At 46.1% G+C, this 19937-nt stretch overlaps 1 protein-coding gene across 1 annotated transcript; it reads left to right on the top strand.

The window, feature by feature from the left end:
* Positions 1-7063: 7063 nt before the first annotated feature.
* LOC308417167 (translationally-controlled tumor protein-like) lies at positions 7064-7582 on the top strand (the record flags this gene model as incomplete). The annotated part of the gene is made up of 1 exon (XM_080912322.1): positions 7064-7582. One exon carries the CDS (start codon positions 7064-7066, stop codon positions 7580-7582), a length of 519 nt encoding a protein of 172 aa, XP_080768448.1.
* Between the last annotated feature and the right edge of the window lie 12355 nt (positions 7583-19937).

Raw genomic sequence — 19937 nt, 5'->3', positions numbered from 1 at the left:
GGTGGCGGCGACGCAGCGGGCGGGTTAGGGGGGGCGAGCAGGGCGCTAGGAGGTGCCGGAGGCGACCCTGTGGCCCGCCCGCCGCGGTGGCCCGGGGCCGCAGCTGCGTCCGAGCTAGCCGCCTGGGGGACAGGCCTCAGGGGAACCCCGAGGACCACGCACTGGGGGCTCCCTCTGCCTGGAGTACTCGTTGCAAATACTAGAGAGGTTCCTTCCTGCGGGGGGCCTAAGGGCGGCAGTAACCTGCCTTGACCCAGAGAGTGCATCGGGCCCCCTCTGCATAGTCTAGAAGCATATCCCAGGACCCAGGTTGCTATGCCAGCTCACTTCTGCTCTTTTAGGCAGTGTAGGTGAAGACAGCTCCCAGCTGACTACTGCTAATTTAATGAGAGGCACTCTGCAGAGCTGTTAGAGAGTCAAGAGGTTGTCCATAGAGAAAGCAAAACCAGGATTCCTTGGAAAGCCACCGCGGAAGAAAACTACCTGACCAGCTCTAAGATAGCCCTGCTTTTTTTCCAGGGCAGTTTCTGCCTGCCTGTGCTTCAGCTATCCTCTGGGGGCCCGGACAACCCGACCATCCCCTCCTTCATCCACCTTTGGTGATGTTACACAGCAAATGAGAAAGGTGGTAACTTTATTAGACATCTGCAGCTACATATCCAAGAAAAGAGGTCCACTATCTCTGACCTGTGAACCTGCCCTGAGGTTGTATTGAGATGGCTTAGGTAACTGGCTCCTCTTTCTCTCTAATATATTTAATATATTCTGTCTGTTCCTTTCAACCCAAACTACAATACAAATCTCTGAATAAACAGTTTGGGACACCCAGATTGGTCTTTAATGGGAACTCACACCTGCCTGTCTTCCTGCCCCCACCCCATTGCTTTAACCCCCTGTTTCTGAGTCCCAGACTTGTTCTCTCCTCCTTATTCCAACCTTTTATAATGAAAGTTGGTTGTGCTGAATCATGAAATCTTACTGGAAAAGAAAAGTTATTTTGGGCCATTTATTTAGTAAAAAGCACTCTGGAGAATGCAGCCCAGAAATGTGCCTTATTATGATAGCTTAATGTAAGACGAGAACTAAATAACGAATATTTCCCCTTTGTCATCTTCACTTGGGAATCATTTTTAATGCAAACCAGCATGAAGCCGTTTAGGCAATATACAATATTTTAAAACATAAAATTACCCATGTTTTTAATAGCAGCTAACATGCATTGAATAGTATGGGCCAAGCATTCAAAGACAGACCCGAGCTTTTAGGAAAGGTAAACAACTTGCATGTGGGTCCCAAGGACAGAAGAACTCAGGTTCTCAGTAAGGAATAAATGGTGCCTTTACCCTCGGAGGCATTTTGCTGTCCTCCGCAAACTTCTTCTCTCCAGGAGTTTGACAAGATGGTATGGAATAACCTGCCCCCCTCTTGGTGAATTGCAGACGTTTCTTTCCCAATCCTCCTTCTCGCTTCTCCACACCTGGCCTCAGGCGGCCCCTCTCTTTTCCCCCCTCCCCTCTCTTAGAGGCTGCAGTCCCTGGACTCTTCTATTAACTGTGGCTCCCAGAAAAGGAGGCTACAGCTATACTCTTGGCTGGTCCTCAAAGAATATTGCTGTCTAACCAGTCATGTGTACAGTGAACTTTGTTTGCTACACACACATACGGGGGGGGGGGGAGGAAGGGAAGGAGGAAGGGGGGAGAGAGGGGAGGGTGATCATTTGGGCACACCAGGGAAACCACAGCACCAAGATGTCAGTTAATATAAACAAAAATAGTCAATTCCTGAAAATTGGACACAATAATTTTATTGCCCCCTTCTTCCTCATGAATATTCAATTATGCCAAAGCTCTGTGAACTGCAGCAGTGTTGAGCAAGGCTGTGCCCTCAAGGAGTGTGCCATTTAGAGGAATCCTTGTTACTACATGCGGATAGAAGAAAAGTGCTTTTGTATTAAGAAGGACTTCAAAAGATCTGTCAGGTTAAGCCTAATTCTCTCAGGCGTATCAAAATCAATGTCCCTGCCATCTGTCATTGTCCGCGTGTGTATGCTTTGTCACTGGCCACTGTACCTCAGACGTCAATATTCAAACTTGCTTCAATATTTGCTTAGAGCTACTTAGCCATGAGAAGCGAGTCTGCCATGGAGCCATCTTCTAACCATCAAGCATGTGGCAAATGAGAGGAAGGAGGGATTTTTGTCCCAGCAACAGCTCACGGGATGCCAAGGACTAGAGGATATGATGGCTCTCCCTCCAGAAATAAAAACCCCACTTAAGGGACAATACGTGGGGTAATACTGCAGTTTGTCTCCTTTGGAGGTCTGCCCTAGTTGTCCCTCTGAGGCGCTGTCAGTGTGCAGCACAGAGTCTCACACATGGGGGCTTCTGCAAAATAGCTTATTTTTACCAATGTATGGAGTTCAGTTTTTAATGTACTTACAGATGGTTTTGAACACAGGTATAATTAAGCATAGCAAATCACAAATTTTGTCCTTGCCTCCACTCTCAGGGATGCATATTATTTTACCATCTTGCAACCCACCCACCCCAACACACACAGAGTTTCATTAGAAACTGTATTTGTAATTGAATCTCTAGATTTTCCATACAATTTATTGTGAATATATTTTCCCTTACTTCTTTTAGACCCATCTCCTACCTCATTCCAATTTGTATTCATAAGTTCATGTGTGTAGAACCATTCATTGAAGTGTGGGTGACCTATCAGGGGCCCACCCACACTCTTAAAGACAATTGACTCTCCCTCCCCTAGAGGCTACCAACTGTCAATACTTAGGCTGTTAAGCTTAAGGACTCACGAGACCCCTCCCCATTCATGCTGGAGAATCAACTGGATTGATCTTGTGTAGGTCTTACGCAGGCAACCACAGCTGAGTTCACGGCTGTGATCCTATCATGTCCAGAAGGCATTGCTTCACTCTGGTCCTCCCTGACTTCTGACTCTTGCAGTCTTGCAGATCTCTTTTCTTCTAAGATCCCTGAGCCCTGGGAGGGGTGATGTAAGTGTCACATTTGGTTTTGTCTGTCTGTGACAGGGTTTCATGTAGCTAGCCTGGACTAGAGAACACAAACACAGCCAGAGATGAGATTAAACATTATAATCCTCCTACTTCCACCTTTGGAGTAATACAGTTACAGACATGCACCATCACACTCTGTTTATAAGGTGCTGGGAACCAAACTCTCCTGCTTGCTAGGCAAGTACCACCTGAGCTACATCCTCATCCTGAAATGGCCATTTCTTGTATTCAGCCATCAGCCCAGACTTCCTTTCCACTTCAACTGGTACATTCTTTCTCAGGCAAAAAGGTATGCCTTAAGAGAGTGACTTCTCTTGGTCCCTAGAGAAGTACCTGTCTACCTTGACCATATAGTTCCTTAATTCCTAAATACCTTCTCTGGGCCTGGGGGCTAAAACTATGCTTTACCTAACTCTGACACCTGCTCAGTTGGTCAGCTGCCACTACCCATGAATTCATGGATCCTGTGGGATCATTGGCAGCAGCTCAATGCATATTTCCCATACATTCTGCCCATGGAGCACAATGTTCTCGACATTCTCCTACAACATCAAAGAGAGGGCATGCGTTATGGAGAAAGTCCCTTGGGCAAGACACCAGAAGGGACAGTAGACGTCAGTCACACTCTCTAAACCCAAACTCCCCAAAGGCCAACAACAGTGGCCTTGGCTACCCGCCCGGGATGCAGAAATCCAGAAGTGTCCCCTGAAAGACTGCAGGATGAGAACTCGGAAGCAAGATGTCACTGGGAAGAGGAAAGGACAGCTGACCGTGCCAGATGGGTTGGGAGACCTCTGTGGAAGTCTCTCAGCTTGAAGGCTGTATAAATGAAACCAGAAGTAAGGTGAGTCTCAGAAACAGGTCTACAGGTGGAGGTGCACATATTCCCTTACGACTGGGGATCTGACACCCCAGGTCAATATGAATAGGCCTTTCTTGGGCCTGGCTCTCGGCTGATTTTACTGGTCTTGCTTAACAGGAGATACCACAGTACCACCATGGTAACCATTGACCAAGACTGACCATGTCCATCTCTGACTTCTCATCCCCGTACTTCTGCATAGTTTGAATAGTGGATTACAGAACAGTCATGGGTGTCTCCTTTCAGCTTCTTGGGACATGCAGCTGAGCACAGCTCCTCTCCTGTCTGCTTATGTTCACTTGACACTCGGTGACACCATTTAATGAGTGCACAGAAGGTTGCAAAGGCATCTTGTTGGAAAAGAGTGAGCCCCTATGTGAGTGGGGGGGGGGGACTCAGAACTCTGCTGAGGGCTGGAACTGACCATAGCTTGTTTTCTTTCTGTAGGACATCACTTTGAATTGTATACGGAGCCTGACTACCAAGTAATCAAGGATGAGGAAAAAATGAGACTGTCTCCCTCCTTTTAGAAGCAAGAAAAAAAGAGAAGAAAAGAAAAAGAACAAAGAAAGTGGGAAAGGAAGGGGATAAGGAAGGCAGGGGAGAAATGGAGAAAAAAAGGAGGGGAAGTCAAAGACAGGGAGGGGAAAAGAGGGGAAGAAAAAGAGCTGGATGAGGGGAGAAAAGAGATGGGGAGGGAGGGAGGGAGGGTGAGAGGAAATGAGTAGGGAGGACCCTAATCTAGGGAAAGAACAGATACCTTCCAAATCGTTGGTTCTACGGATCTGTGACTCAGCTCTCCTCGGGTACTGCTCCCTGTCCATGATCCTTAGTGACCCCGCCTGTTGCAGGATATCCTCCTTGGAAAGAGCAAAGCAGACACAGGCAAGGCTTGCTGTTTGTTCCTCTGTGTAGATCCGAGCCATTGTCACACCTAACCAAGAGGTTTGATGGTAGTTTGAGATCTTCTCTGTCAGTCCCAGCTCTGGGTCCTTTTCTGATTGCTGGGTCTGCCTCTTGGGAGATAAAGCCAGAGGCAATAAGAGAATAAAAGCTGGGTTTCTAGCCTAGCACCTTCCTGCCCAGACCGGAACACAGGAAGGAAGGATTTCCCGCCAACCACTGAGACCCTAACTTTGGCACATCTCCACAAACTGAGAACACTGCTCAAGTTCCTAGTCCTAGGGCAGGGAGCTGAATAGGAAGCCTGAGCAGGCTGAGCAGAGGGTACAGGCCAGAGTGCGCTGACCTGGAACCCATCCCACTGTCACCTCCTCCAGCCAGGAGGTCGAACTGGAGTGGAGGATTTAAATGTGTCCCCCACCTCGTTCCTGCATTCACACCAAGAACAGCCTGGAAGGGACAGAGATGGGTACAAACAAGTTCAGTAGAGCCTCTCAGCCTATGTGTCAGTGAGCCCATGTGGGAAAAACGTCTCCCAACTCCTGGGCTGCAGTGAGAGCTGTTTTAGGAAGCATCACCTTGGCATAGGCAGCTAACACAGCTTCAGCAAGCTTCCTGGGGAGCCTGAAGTGTAAATGACCCAGCTGCACCAAAGGTATGGGCTTAGACTCCCAGCTCAGTGTCCATTGGGTGAGGACTACTGCCCTGTAAGACAGCTACTTAAGTACTTAGCAAACTCACTGACTGTGGCAAGGTAGCCCCACCTGGGCAGAGCTGATCTCTGGAGAGCACAGATGCTGACTCTAAGTGTCACAAGCACACTGATGTCAGAGAAGGACAACACAGTGTAAAGGAACTTAGGAAGCCTGCAGAGCTAACTGTCTACTACAAGAGTGTGAGTCAGAAGGGTGGGCAGGATTGGGAATTTCTATGTCTAAGAATGAAGTTGTGTGCACAACCAAATTGTATTGTCTTTTATTTCTTTAATTAGTTTTAGACAGGCCTTAAACTTATTGCATAGCCAGGGATGACTTTGAACTTCTGATTCTCCTGCCTCTTCCTCATCCCCAAGTGTGAGTGCTTGGGGGCTTATAGGTGCACACTGCCATGCACAGTACGCAGCGCGTGCAAAGGTTTCCTGGTGCTTTTATAATCTGGAATGTTGGCAAGTCTATTTCAACTTGGCAAAGATGCTCAGCTCCCTAAGCTTGGGGAAGCCAGCCAGAGTTCTAATCCTGAGTGATCATGTGCTAACCACACGATCATAGAAGAGTTAAATATGCTCCCCCCACTTCGCTCCTGCATTTCCACCGAGAATACAGAGATTTCATCAATCCTGGCCTGAGGATGTGGCTGGTTCTCTACGTAAGGAAGACAACTTCTTGGCAAAATGCACACATGGGTTCTACTCAAGTACAGGGACCCACCTCACTGCTGTCTACACTGCTGCTTCTCTGGTCGCTGGGGCAACAGATGACAGAGAAAGGATATAGCAGCTGTGGTCCTGGAGACTAAGAAAACCCAAACACAGAACCCTGTCCAGGACAGACATGGAAAAGGAGGCCACCAGGAATGACTTGCAAAGTTTAGCTTAGCAGCTCTGTGAGGCATGTTCTAAACAATACATTTTCATAGGTGAATTCTACCAGCAAGAAGGAAAGCAGTCATATGGAAAAGCATAAACAATAAGCTCCTTGCATTTGTTTTTACAATCATATTTATTTACCCAGGTAGGAAGGACTCAAGGACCACAGCAGGCATGTGAAGGTCACAAGGATAATTTGCAGAAGTTGTTTCTCTCCTTCCACAGTGTGAGCTCTAAGATTCGAACTCAGCTCATCAGCAAATGCCTTTACCTGCTGAGCCATCTCTCTGGTCCATTTCTTGCATTTAATGCTCAGGTGATGAAAAAACTCACTATCCTTTCTCACGTTATGAGTTACACGGCTGGTCCAAGCTTCATCTGAGAGGTGACAGATGCTCACCTCTGAAGGTTCTATGTGGTGTTGGCCTATCAGGCAACTTGGATTCTGAAAATGTCCCCAAGACCCCAGTCCCCATTTGTTTACCCCAGCCTAAATCCAGGTGCCATTAAGAATGGACTTAGCATCTAGAATCTGCTTATTAATCAGCTGGCCTTATAAATAGAGATGTAGCTTTTCCACCCACTCCTCGCTCCCCCCCCCAGCGCCGCTCCGGCTCCACGGCGCTTGCTCCGCTCTGTCAGGCTAACACCGCCGCTGTCCCCAGCCGTCACCATGATCATCTACCAGGACCTCATCAGCCATGACGAGCTGTTCTCCGACATCTACAAGATCCGGGAGATCGAGGACGCACTGTGCCTGGAGGTGGAGGGCAAGATGGTCAGTAGAACAGAGGGTGCCAGCGATGACTCGCTCATTGGTGGAGATGCTTCCGCTGAAGGTCCGGAGGGCGAAGGTTCCGAAAGCACAGTGGTCACCGGTGTTGACATTGTCATGAACCATCACTTACAAGAAACCAGCTTCACAAAAGAGGCCTACAAAAAGTACATCAAAGACTACATGACATCACTCAGAGACAAACTTGAAGAACATAAACCAGAAAGAGTGAAGCCTTTTATGACTGGAGCTGCAAAGCAAATTAAGCACATCCTTGCTAACTTCAATAACTACCGGTTTTTTATTGGTAAAAACGTGAATCCAGATGGCACAGTTGCTCTCCTGGACCACCGTGAAGATGGTGTGACTCCATTCATGATTTTCTTTAAGGATGGCTTAGAGGTGGAAAAATGTTAACAAATTGGATCTATCGCCTGTCACCGTAATTGGCTGCTGCTTACCATCTATATGACACCAGGACAAATGGGACTGATGTCATCTTGAGCTCTTATTTTGACTGGGATTTATTTGGAATGGAGGCACTGTTTTTTTAAAGAAAACATGTCATGTGGGTTGTCTAAAAATAAAGTGCATTTAAATCCACTTAAAAAATAGATAGATAGATAGATAGATAGATAGATAGATAGATAGATAGATAGATAGATAGGTAGGTAGGTAGATAGATAGAGATGTAGTCCTGGGCTCTCCAGATGTGCTAGTTTAATTTCAGGATTCCTGGAGAGCAGGGAAAAAATGAGTGAGTGGGGAGTTGTGGCCAGAAAGGGGTCAAGAGGTCTCAAAGCGTGAGAGGGGTTCTCCTACCATTGCCAAAGGGGCTGCAGGTTGAATGTGAGATTGCACCCAGGAGTCTGCTCTGGGGCAGCCACAGGGAGCAGCTGGCTCACAGGCAGCAGGAAACAGGATGCTAGCGCCATTAGAGCAAGGAGCTGAATATGACTGCTGTCAACTGAACTTCCGCTTAGGACACCAAGGTTCAGGTGAGAATCAGTCCAGCTTGATTTCAGCCTTGGGAATTCACCCTCTGCCCTGTGAGCCATGGATACATGGGACAACCAGTAGGTGGGCTTCAAGCAGATCATGAGCAGCATGCCCCTTTGAAGGGCAAAGGCCAGTGTACCATGTCATTTTGCACCACGTCCCGTCCATCAGTTGTCACGTATGCAAACCTCCCCAAAATGCACTGGCTTAACAAAGGTTTCGCTCCCTCATCCAGGCGGATGCAGCAGCCCATCAAGATAGCTCTGCTGATCAGGTGAGACTGGTTTGAGATCTACCTGGCTGAGGTTCTGCTGAGGCTTGTGTGTTTATGATTTCTTAAGACCAGCCTCTCTCTTGGCAGTAGCAGGGCTGAGGGGTGAGCCTGTTAGCAAGAGAATGTTCAGGGCTCTGCTGTATCCACCGACCCAAGCAAGGCAGGTTGCCAAGGGACGATCATAGCAAGGAGCGCCACGGAGCAGTACTGACCTGTAACGGGAGCTGAGAGAAGAGCCTAGAAAGCTGCCTGGGCTTCTGCTCTTGTTGGCACCAGAGCCTTGGGGAGGGTGTCCATCAAGCTCCTTCTGTATCTTTGTAGCCAGCACAGGTTTCAAGAAGGTTCATTGCTCCCACTGGGGCTGCACATCTCCAACAGGGGATGGCAGCCCTGCTAGACTGTAATCCTGCCTCTTGCCTGAGCCGGACCAGGAGAGGGAGGAGAGGAGCAATGGAGGACCCCAGTTGTCCAACTAGGCTTCCCAATGGATGTCTAGCCGTCTGTATCAGCTCCTCAGAAGTTAGCTTTTGTCCTAGGAACTTTCCAGGATGATTTCCTTTCCTACAGAGCACCAGGGGCAATCATACCTGAATCCACACCGATGAGAAAGACCAAATATGTGGTTAGAAAAAGCAGTTAGTCCTGCTCGTAGGGGAAACAGGTGAATCTGGATCTTAAGTGTAGCCGTGTGAGCACTCCTATTTCTCAGTGACGCCTACATGAGAAAGCCCCCCAATAAAAGCTACCACCAAGGCTGCCAACTCTCCTGTATAGGCACACTGTCTGGGATTCCTGGGAACTGCATAGCCATGACTCTGTCCTGGGATAGATTCATAACAGACTCCTTCTATCACGAGTCTCCTCCCTACAGTGCCCTGCAGAAAACTCCACTCTCTCTTCCTGAAGGTTCCTCAAGCTTACATAGAATCTGCCCTCCTGCAGCAGGAAGTTGAAGGAAAGTCGGCTAAGCTTGTACGGGGTGGGGGGATACAGCTATAGAGGGAGGTTCTAGAAGTCACACCTGAGCTCTTGATTGAGTCCCTCCCTCAAACTGTGTCACTGTTGAGGTATGTTCCTCCCCTGGACAGCTCGACCTTTCACAATATTGTCATTTACTAAAGCTGACCCCTTGGGACTTTAGTTTTCTCATCTATAAAATGGGGTGATGGTAGGTATCACATCAGGTTCTTGCACATCAGAAGCTCAGAGCATGCTCAGTGCCAGTTGGCATCCTGCCGTCCATCCATATTTTGTTGTCATGGTTACCTTGGTCTCCTAAGCTGCATAGTGGGATAGCTTCTGTCTTCATGCTTTTGTTTTGTTAGATCCCTCTTTGCAGCTGTCCTTCCTGACTCTATCCCCCAAGGACACTACTTGTATCTAGGTTGTAAGCAACAGAAAACCAACTTAAACTGGCTTAGGCAAAGATGAGAATTTTCTTTTAAGACGCATGCATAGAAAGCTGATATTAGAAAGGCGACAGCCAGGAGGAGTTTAAACAGTTTCATCCACAGCCTGTCTGCATCCTTTGGGGTATCTGTCTTATCCTCAGGTTTAACCAAGTGGCCTAGCAGCTCTAAGCAATCCCTAATGGTTCCCAAGTGGCCGCTATAGCATCAAAGCAGACCCTGACTCCTCACTGCACAGGAAAAGCAGGCAGTGGCTGCTCTGGAGGTTTTCATGTAAGGGAGAAGAAAGAGGACATTTTTATCTCACCCAGAAGCCCTTAACTCTGAGTCTCAGACAGCTATGAACCCCTAGAAGAAGCAACCAAGACCTGGAGGTGCCATTAACCCTTCAGCCCACAGGGGTGAACAGAGAATGTGGTTTCACCAGGGAATGAAATAACCAGGTACATCGCAGAAGATCCTTCTACCAAAGACTATGCTGTCCCATCTCCAGGGTTTCTGCTTGTTGCTCTTGAGAAAGAGACACGAAATGGTTGCCCTTCAGAGGATACAAGTATTTTTTGTGATTGTTTTGGGGTTGTTTGTTTGTGTTTGTTGTTTTGGATTAAGTTTTTGTTTTTATTTTGGTCTGCCTATGGTATGGGAACATGTGGGTGGGCTGTTATGATAGAACAATGCTTTTCTACATGTATTCCCCTGCCCTACCAAAGTCTCTGACAGCCAAATTCCAGCCAAAGTAGAGCCCCCAGCTGGAACAGGCCTGGATCATTTCCATGTAGAAGCAGATGCTCACTAGACTTCTATCTGAGTGAACAGGAAGCTCCTGGGTTTAGCTGATGAATCTTTTGAGAATATTTGTCCATAGCAACTCAAGATGCTCATGGTGACCAGCTCAAATGGCCTGAGTGTATCAGGGTCAGGGTGGGGGATAATGATTTTTCTAAGTTATACTTTTTTTTTTCTTTTTAGTAAATAAGAACAAAACATGTAGGGCTGAAAATGGCTCAGTGGTTAAGAGCATTTGATGCTCTTGTATGAGACCAAGTTTTAGTTCCTAGTATCCACACACTAGCTCACAGCAATTCATAGCTCCAGTTCCAGGGGATCCAATGTGCTCTTCTGACTTTTGCAGGGCACCAAGCAAACACATGTGCATAATATATATATGCAAAACTATCTTACACATCTTTTTTAATTCTTTAAAATTTTGTGGGGATTGCAGAAAAGTGTGGAGATAATAGTGAATCCATGGGTTCTATGGATTTTCTTATAACATGGACAGAGCCAAAGGCCAGCACAGAACTGAAAGACAAAACAGGCCGGTGAGAAGGCATGATAGGTAAGGGCACTTGCCGTTATGGCTACAATCTATATTTCATCCCTAGAACCCACATGTTACAGGAGGAAACCATCTTCTGAAAGTTGTCCTCTGACCTCTTCTCACCATGGCATGCTTGTGACCAGTACTTTCACACATCACACAGTAAGACTTGGCAAATTAAGTAAATGAAAACAACCTAAAGCCTGCTTTAATACAAGGAGTTGTTGAATAATACAGCCAAATACCACCACGGTCCCACCTATATGTGATGGCTAGAAGCCAAGAAAGCCTAGGCACTGTGCTGTACTCAGCAGAAACTTGGTGATGCCTCATTCACTAGTGTCAAAGTGTGTACTGTCCTACCCTTGCCAGCAAGTAGGACCAAGGGGACAGTAAGATATCCCACCCCTCCCAGCAACAATGACTCCTAAAGTTGGGGTCAACAGAAGCAACACATTCCTTGTCAAAGTAGCATCAGAGAAGACCAACTATAACTTATTTATTCAAATAAGACAGAGTCTTAAACATAATATGCAAAACACACTGGTTTCAATCAAAAGCTATTCACACTAAGAACCAAAATGGTTTCTAACAGAATATAACACTTCAATAAGCACATATCAGCAACTAGGTAGGGATGTTAGCATCATGTGGCAGACAACTGCCAATCAGCAAACAAAACTAATGCAAAGCAATGGAAAGTCCAAGAAAAGAAAGAGAAGATATAAGGAAGACCCACAGGAAAGTTTTATAAATGAATAATGCCGTTATTTAACTTTAAAAAATTCAATAGCAGAGTGAAGGAGCCAAAATTAAAAAAATTGAAAAACAAGAAGAGGAAGAGAAAGAGAAGGAGAAAGGGGAGGGAAAGAAGAAGAAAGAAGAGAATGAGAAGGGGGAGGAGGAAGAAGAGGAGGAGAAGGAGAGGGGAGGAAGAAGAGGAAAAGAAGGAGAAAGAAGAGGGGAATGAGGAGGAAGAAGAGGAAAAGGAGAAAAGGGGGAGAAAGAGAAAGGAGGAGGAAGAAAAGAAGGAAGAAGAGGAGAAGGGGAGGGGGAATGATAACAAGGAGGAGGAAGAGGAGACATTACTCAATCTAAAGTAGAGAGAAAATAGAGTTCTAAGAGTGAACAGAAACACGGGCGTAGTGATGTATACCTGTAACCCCAGCATTTGGGAGGCAAAAGCTGGTGGACCTTGGCACACCAAAGACCACTCTGGTTTATATAGCAAGGTCTAAGCCTGACAAAAATACATAGCAAGACCTCATCTCAAAAAACAAAACAAAACAAAAAACAAAAAAAAAAAAAAAAAATACAAGCCAACAAACAAAAAGTGAGAATCTGAGGAACATGTGGGATTTTTACAAAAAGCATGTTTCACTGATGAGCCAAAAGTGTGCATGGGGTAGGGTTGGAGGCATAGAAAGACAAAAAATGGCTAAAATGTACTCAGACCTGATGAAGAAAACCTATCTAACTGGCAAAATGCATAAACCTACAGATTCGAGAGACTGGGCACCCAGACTTCAAAAATCCACACCAATGTACATTCAACTCAACCCCTGAAAACTAAGGGACAAGGGAGATGTTCTAGAAATAGGACCAGATAACATACCTTCCTTGTGTGAGGAATGGGATTGATGGCTGACTCTTGGCAGAAACCATGGGGTCCTCAAGGAACTGGCCCAAAACACTTCAAGTGCTGGGAAGAAGAGCTGCCCACTAAGTCCTATGCACAGGTTAAAAACTGTTCCTCAGCATTAAGGGAGCAAAGGAGACATCCCACGGTGGACACTGAGAGACACTGCTGCCTGAACTCCTGCCCAAGGATACACTGTAAGGGGAGTTCTATAAACACAAATAAATAGTGAAAGGCGGGACCTTAGTGGGGGGAGAACCCAATAATCAAGATGAAATTCTAAGAAAGTACTCAAATAACCACAGGAAAGCAGAGCAAATGAAAGAAATAGGAAGCAGAAAGAGTAAACCAAAAATACATCAAAACCAGTGTATTGGTTACTTTCCTCTTGCTCCGAGGGAATGCCAAGAAGAAAGGAACATAGGGAAGAGTTTATTTTGCCTTACAGGTCTGGAGGGCTAAAGTCCATAAAGACACACAAGCCAGAGCAGAAGGCTGGCTGGTTACATTTCAATCAGCACACAAGAAGCTGAAACAGTGAGAAACTGCAAGAGGATGAGGCCAGGAAGTGAACACTCAAATCCCACACTCAGTGACATATTTACTTGTGGTTTGAATAGGTTTGGCCCCATAGATTCACGTGTTTGACTGTATGACCCACAGGGAGAGCACTATTTGGTGAGGCCTTGTTGAAATAGGTATGGCCTTGTTGGGGAAGTTTGTCACTGTTGAGGTTTGGTCTTTTGTTATGCTAAATACAGATTGCTCCCAAAGACCAAATATAGACCCAGGTAAAGCTATATGACCTTGTCCCCCAAGTTATCCCTGACTGGTGAATAAAGATGCTGACAGCCAATGGCTGTGCAGAAGAAACAGGTAGGGTTTAGTGTTCCTGAGCTTGCACATGCTGGGGAAGCACTGAACTATCGAGATCCATCCTTAGCCCCCCCCTTTTTTTGAGACAAGGTCTCACTTGATAGCCTAGTCTGGCCTCCAACCTAAGATCCTCCTGCCTCTACCATCAAAATGCTATATTCCAGGCTATAAATATACATAATGCATTATATTTATTGTACATGTGATTTGCAGAATTCCTGAAGTGACAGGGTTATAGGAATGTGTAAGTGTGCCAAGTTAGTATTACTGTGATAAAATACCATGATCAAAGCAGTTTTTAGAAGGTAAGGTTTGTTTGAGCTATATGGTTTTAGATGGATAAAGGTCCATGATAACTGAAAAGAGCCATAGTGGTTGAGACTATGAGGAATATCTTATTTAAACCACCACAGTAATACCTTAGTAATCTCCTGGATTAAGGAAAGAGATAGATAGGGAGGCCTTATAATGAGGGGGTACTTCCCCTTTGACCTAACTTTGTGGCTTGGTTGTCAGTGGCTGCACACTGGGTCTGCCCAAAGGGAATCTGGTTGAAGAAGATGGGAGGGTTCTGCATTACTTTCCATAGTTGTATATGAACCTTCAGGAATAAGAAAAAGATTAGGGTGTGGGGAGCTGGTTCAGTGGATAAAGGATTTGGCACAAAAGTGTGAGTACCAGAGTTCAAATCTGCAGCATGAACAGCCAGTGAGGCATGGTAGCTATCTGTGATCCTAGCACTTGGGAGGCAGAGACAGAGTATCTTTGGGGAAATCTGGCTAGCTGAGTCAGCCATAATTGGCAATGTACAGGTTCAGGAAGAAACCCTATCCCAATAAAGTGGAGAGCAATTGAGAAAGGCACCTGATGTCAACTTCCAACCTCCACATGTACATACACACAAATACATGTGCATCTGTGCATACCCCCACTGTCTTAGTTATGTTTTTACTGCTGTAAATAGACATTATGGCCCAGGCAACTCTTAGAAGGACAACATTTAATTAGGACTGGCTTACAGGTTTAGAGGTTTAATCCAGTATCATCAAGATGGGATTATGGCGGCATCTAGGCAGGCATGGTTCAGAAGAAGCTGAGAGGGCTACATATTCATCTGAAGGCCAATAGGAGAAGACCATCTCCCATATGGTTAGAATGAGGCCCACCCCCACAGTGACACACTTCCTCCAACAAGGCCACACCTACTCCAACAAGGCCACATCTCCTAATAATACCACTTCCTGAACCAAGCATATTCAAACCACACACCCACACATAAGTACAGGCACATATATATGCATGCATACTACATACACACATATACACATATAAAAAACTTGGTTAGATTAAAAAGTGCCTGATGACAGATGTCATTCCTTCCAGAACCTTTTATTGCAGGCATTTTTATCATCCCATTACAGAGGAAGAGAGTGAGGATTCATGAAGACAGATATCTTTCTCAGGGTCACAACCCTTGATGTCGAACTGAGATTTTAATATGAAAATTGTAACTCTAAGCCTCACTCAGCCTTGCTGATCTTCAGTAGAGAAGAGACTTCTTCTATGGTCATCCTCTGGATTTTTGTGCAACTTTTCTTGATCTCTGCATGAAGAACAGCATCCCCTGCACTCAATGATCTCAGAACTTTCTCTGTTCTTCCTATCCACATGTCTCAGCATTTGCATCGTGACAGCCTACCTTCTTGGACAGGATACAACTACAGACAGTATGTTCCTAGGAGCATCTGATGCCTGAGCTGAGTCGTGAAGATGGGAGATAAAGGGAACCAGCCTTAGAAAGTTATACATAGAACCATATGACCCCATTCATATGAATGCCCAGAGCAGCTGTGTCTAGGGAGATGAAGAGTCAGTTGGTGACAACCTGGACCAATCATGTCAGAGGCTGGCAAGTCCTTAGCAGTACTGAAGTTCACTTGGCAATGAGGAAACCATCTGAACTTAAGTGCTGGCATATGACCGGCTTCGTGAGCTAACTGCTACCTAAGCATGTATTTTAAAATAAAAAAGTAGTCAGTTTTATATTATTTCATTAGAACAACAACAAAAATATATATAGTCTAGTCTTGGGTTCAGGGACAGAACCCATCGAAAACCTGACCTTCTGGCTGCTACACTTAGGGCAACAGCAGGAAGAGAAATAGTGGCTTGTAGGGAAGACTGAGGCAGCCAGAAGCCCTTGGTCTTTCAGCCCCAGGTACAGCCCTGAACATCCAGACCCATCTCAGGAACTACACTAGAAACCCAGACTTTATTGTCAGAGCCAGGCCTGGGAACATGTCCACAGAAAATCCTGGGCCAGGTAACCTGAGGCCATACCGTGGAAACTGGCTAGGTCCAGGAGGGGGAATGCAGACATCCTCATTCTTCACAAACATGAACCAGCCCCTTGGCTAGAAAGGCAAATCCAGCATGGAAGAATCAAAGATCAAGGCCAGAGAGCCACCTCATACTAACCAAGCCAGTGAACTAGTGGCCACCACACATGTGTGTTTGTAGACTAAAAACATGCTTACCCCACGTTAGTAGCCATGGATCTGGGCTGGGATTTTGAGAGCGCTGAGCCTGTCTGATCAGGACAGTGGAGGGGAAGCCAGGGCAAGGAAAGAGGCCAGCTGTGAAGTCTGTTCTGCTTTTGTGCTGGCACTGCCAACTCCTGGCTCATGATCTTCCACCCAGGCTGAGGCCGGCCTCCAGGCACCTGTGCAGACAGTCTGAGCCAGGCACTTCAACTATCTGTAGAAATAGCATTTGGGGCTTAACCTCTGCAGAAGTGTAGAGGAATCTCTTCCTGGCTGCCCCGTGGCTGGGCTGGGCAGCCGTAAGTAAGGTATCCAACCACATCCAGCTTTCGGCATTGTTCCAGCCAAAGTACTGGGCAGACTCTGCAGAGAGAGTCCTGCCAGGAAAGAGGCAAAGGGAAATGATAGTCCCTTTGGGTCCTAGCAGTACAACCCCAGGAGCCACTGGGAGACCCCATCAGAGACAGGGCAAGTACCAAGTTGCTAGCCACAATGACACACATAATAGTAACTCTGCATCAGTCTCTCCCAAGTTCTGTGCAAAGGGCAATGGTCAGGCATAAGGCTATCAGACACCCCTGAAAACCATTCCAATGAGATCTCCCTCTGTGCTGTAAGCCTCCTGTGATGGAGCGCAGGCCCAGGGGCTTGGTGAAAATTGTCAGAGGTAACATTTAAGGTCTGTTCTGAAAAGAGAGGTCATAGGAACTAGCAAGGAAACACGCCACAAGAGGCAATCCCAAATGTTCTAGATTTGTTACACTCAGCTCCCGCTGGCCAATGACAGAAGCCTAGCTGAATAACCCATGGCTTCCTTCTTGCTCTAGTTTCACTTTGTTGCTATGTAAAAGACCCTAACCAAAAGTAACTTAGAGAGGGAAAGAGTCTAACTGGTTTACACTTCCAGGCCACAGTTCAGCATTGTGGGGAGTCAGGTCAGGAACATGAGACAGGAAACTGAAACAATAATGCTGCTTGAGGGTTCAGTCATGTCCAGATTTGTGCTTAGCTGGTTTTCTTACCCAGCCCAGGGCTATCTTCTTAGGGATGGTGCTACCCACAGTGGGCTGCTCCCTCGTGCATCAACCAACAATCAAAACAGGCCAATCTGAAATTCCTCAGTCAAGATTTCCCTGCCACATGACTATAGGATGTGTCAAGTTGACAAAGCTTAGGATAACATGGCTGGATCAGGTAGAGAGGTGTTGGCAAAGTGCCTAACAACTGTAGATCTTGCCTCCCAGTGGAGACCTTCCCAATGCTTCAACTGGACATGTGATATATTGTAGGCCTGATGTCCCTGTTCTGAATTCTTCCAATGGTGTGGGCTTTGTTAGCTGGTCATTTAGAGCTGGCATGTTTTTAGAACCTCTGGTGACTGTCATCTGTGGGTGAGTGTGCTTGAGCATGGAAGGAGGGCACTAATGTAGTAGGACAGGCTTTCTGTGACAGAAGATGCCAGTGCAGATATCAAGATAGAGCTCTTTGGACATCAGTACACTCTGCTTACCATGAACAGTAGTAGCTCTTCGACACCATGCTTGGTGGTAGCCATCTTGTGAACCTCTCGGTGTGGATGTATGTGTCCAGAATAGGCCCCCTTACATAGTCCTACTCATATGTCAGGTCCACCCAAACCTATTGGTTTTGCAAGACTATTGGTTTTTCTTCCTTCTGATATGAAGCTCTCCTGGCATCAGCCTTGTGGAAGTTAAAGTTATTGATAGTTTAGGCAAAACCTCTAGAAACTTTCTAGAAAGAAAAAACAGCTTCCCCAAATTATGCTGATGTCATAGAAACAGGACTTGACCTACAAAAGACTTTCATGTGCCACAGTAAAGGTGACACAAGGGGACCAACGTATAGTATCCTAGGGGAATAATTTGAGATGTATATTCACCCAAACATTTGGTTGTGCTTGGAGAATCTAAGTTTCTCTGTGTGTATACTCATGTGTGTGCTGGTACACATGTGCCAATTTTGTTTTCTCAATAGCTTCTTCACACAGAGATAATTGAAAGGTTGGCCAAGATGGTGGCCCCTCAGATGGCAATGGTTGCCTCCTTGGAACACATAACACCAAGAATAACATGATTGTTGCAGTCCCCAAAAGCAACAAAAACTTTAAACCGGGACCACTGACCTGGCCAGAGTTTGTGGCTGTATGAATGTGATCCTTAGAACCATATCCTTAAGGAATGCACCCAAGAAAAAGTCCATAATTTCAGAGTCCTTGGTGGATGGGGAGAACAGGGAAGTTTCCTTCATGGACTCGATCAATCTTCATGTCCTTAAGGAGGCAGATTAACGTGATGACAGGGATCCAGGCCTTGTCCTCTGCTTTACCTCCATGAGCCTCACAACCACAATGCTTCCTCCCTGGAAGCCGCTACAGATCCCAAGCCTGGGCCCTTGCAATCCTCTAGGCTGTCCCCGTGCACCTGTTCATCCACCATTTGGTGCTTTCCCAAGGAAGAAAAGCCCTAACACATAAAAATATGAAGTATTCTGCACTTTATCTGCAATAATGGTCTTTACTTATATGATGCCTTATATAAGCTAGAAGGGGTGCTGAAAATGTAAGGTAGGCCTGGCTATGATACTTGGTGTTTGTGATGATTAGTGTGGACTGTCAACCTCACAGGACCTGGAATCAGGACACAAACCTTCAAGTACACCTATGGTGTCTTCTTTAGATGAGATTAGCCTCTGGGTCTTGCCTCTGAGTTACTTTTGCACTTAGGCTAATTAAGGTAGAAAGATTCATGCTAAAGGAGGCGGAAACTGGGCTGGAGAGACGGCTCTGTGGTTAAGATCACTGACCGCTCTTTCAGGGGTCCTGAGTTCATTCCCCAGCAACCACATAGTGACTCATAAACATCTGTAATGGGATCTGATACCCTTTTCTGGTGTGTCTGAAGACAGCTGCAATATATTCATATAAGCAAAATAAATAGATTAATGAACAATTCCTGGGCTCTGGTCCTGACTGCCCCCATGAAAAGAAAGTAAAGACTATCACTCTCTGCTCTCTGACTCAGATATCTCTGCCTCCAGGTCTTCCCTGCCATGATTTGTTTGTACCTTGGAGCTGGGAACCAAAACAAGCACTCTCTTCCTTTAAGATGTTTCTGTCATGATATTATCACAGTAATGAGACACACAACTAATTTCGTATGTTAGGCAAACAGTCTCAAATGCATTCTTGACTTGTGGTATATTTAATCTTTGATGAAGGCTATATAACCCCAATCTATATAACCCCATCGTAAATAATAGCATCCACATTTATAAAATCATAATAAGAGTTTGCCAGCTGTTGGACTATAGGTAATTTCAGGGGTGACAAAGTTACAGGGTCAGAAGGGACACATCTTCCCTGGTTTCTTATTAATCTGTAACTCCTCCCACTCTCCATCCATTTCCTGTTTCCTCATTAGGTTCTGTCACTACTTGATAGATCGCATCTTTTGGCTGCTGATTTTTGTCTGGTTTTTGTCTTCTCCAAACAAGAGAGTGAGCCCTGTGGAGCCCAGACCGTCATGTTTGATTTCCTGCACGCATGGCTTTGCACCTCATGGCTACCCAGCATGCCTTGTGAAAATGAGCTCTGGGCCAAGCAGGGGTAAAGACTGCTTTCGGGCCTACCCAGGAGCCACAGCTCTGAGCTCAGCCTCATCCCGTCCCCTGACCCCCAGGAGCCCTGTGCTG

The sequence above is a fragment of the Micromys minutus genome, assembly GCF_963924665.1.
Source record: "Micromys minutus genome assembly, chromosome: 2".
Lineage (NCBI taxonomy): Eukaryota > Metazoa > Chordata > Mammalia > Rodentia > Muridae > Micromys > Micromys minutus.
This window is presented reverse-complemented; position numbering and strand designations above follow the sequence as displayed.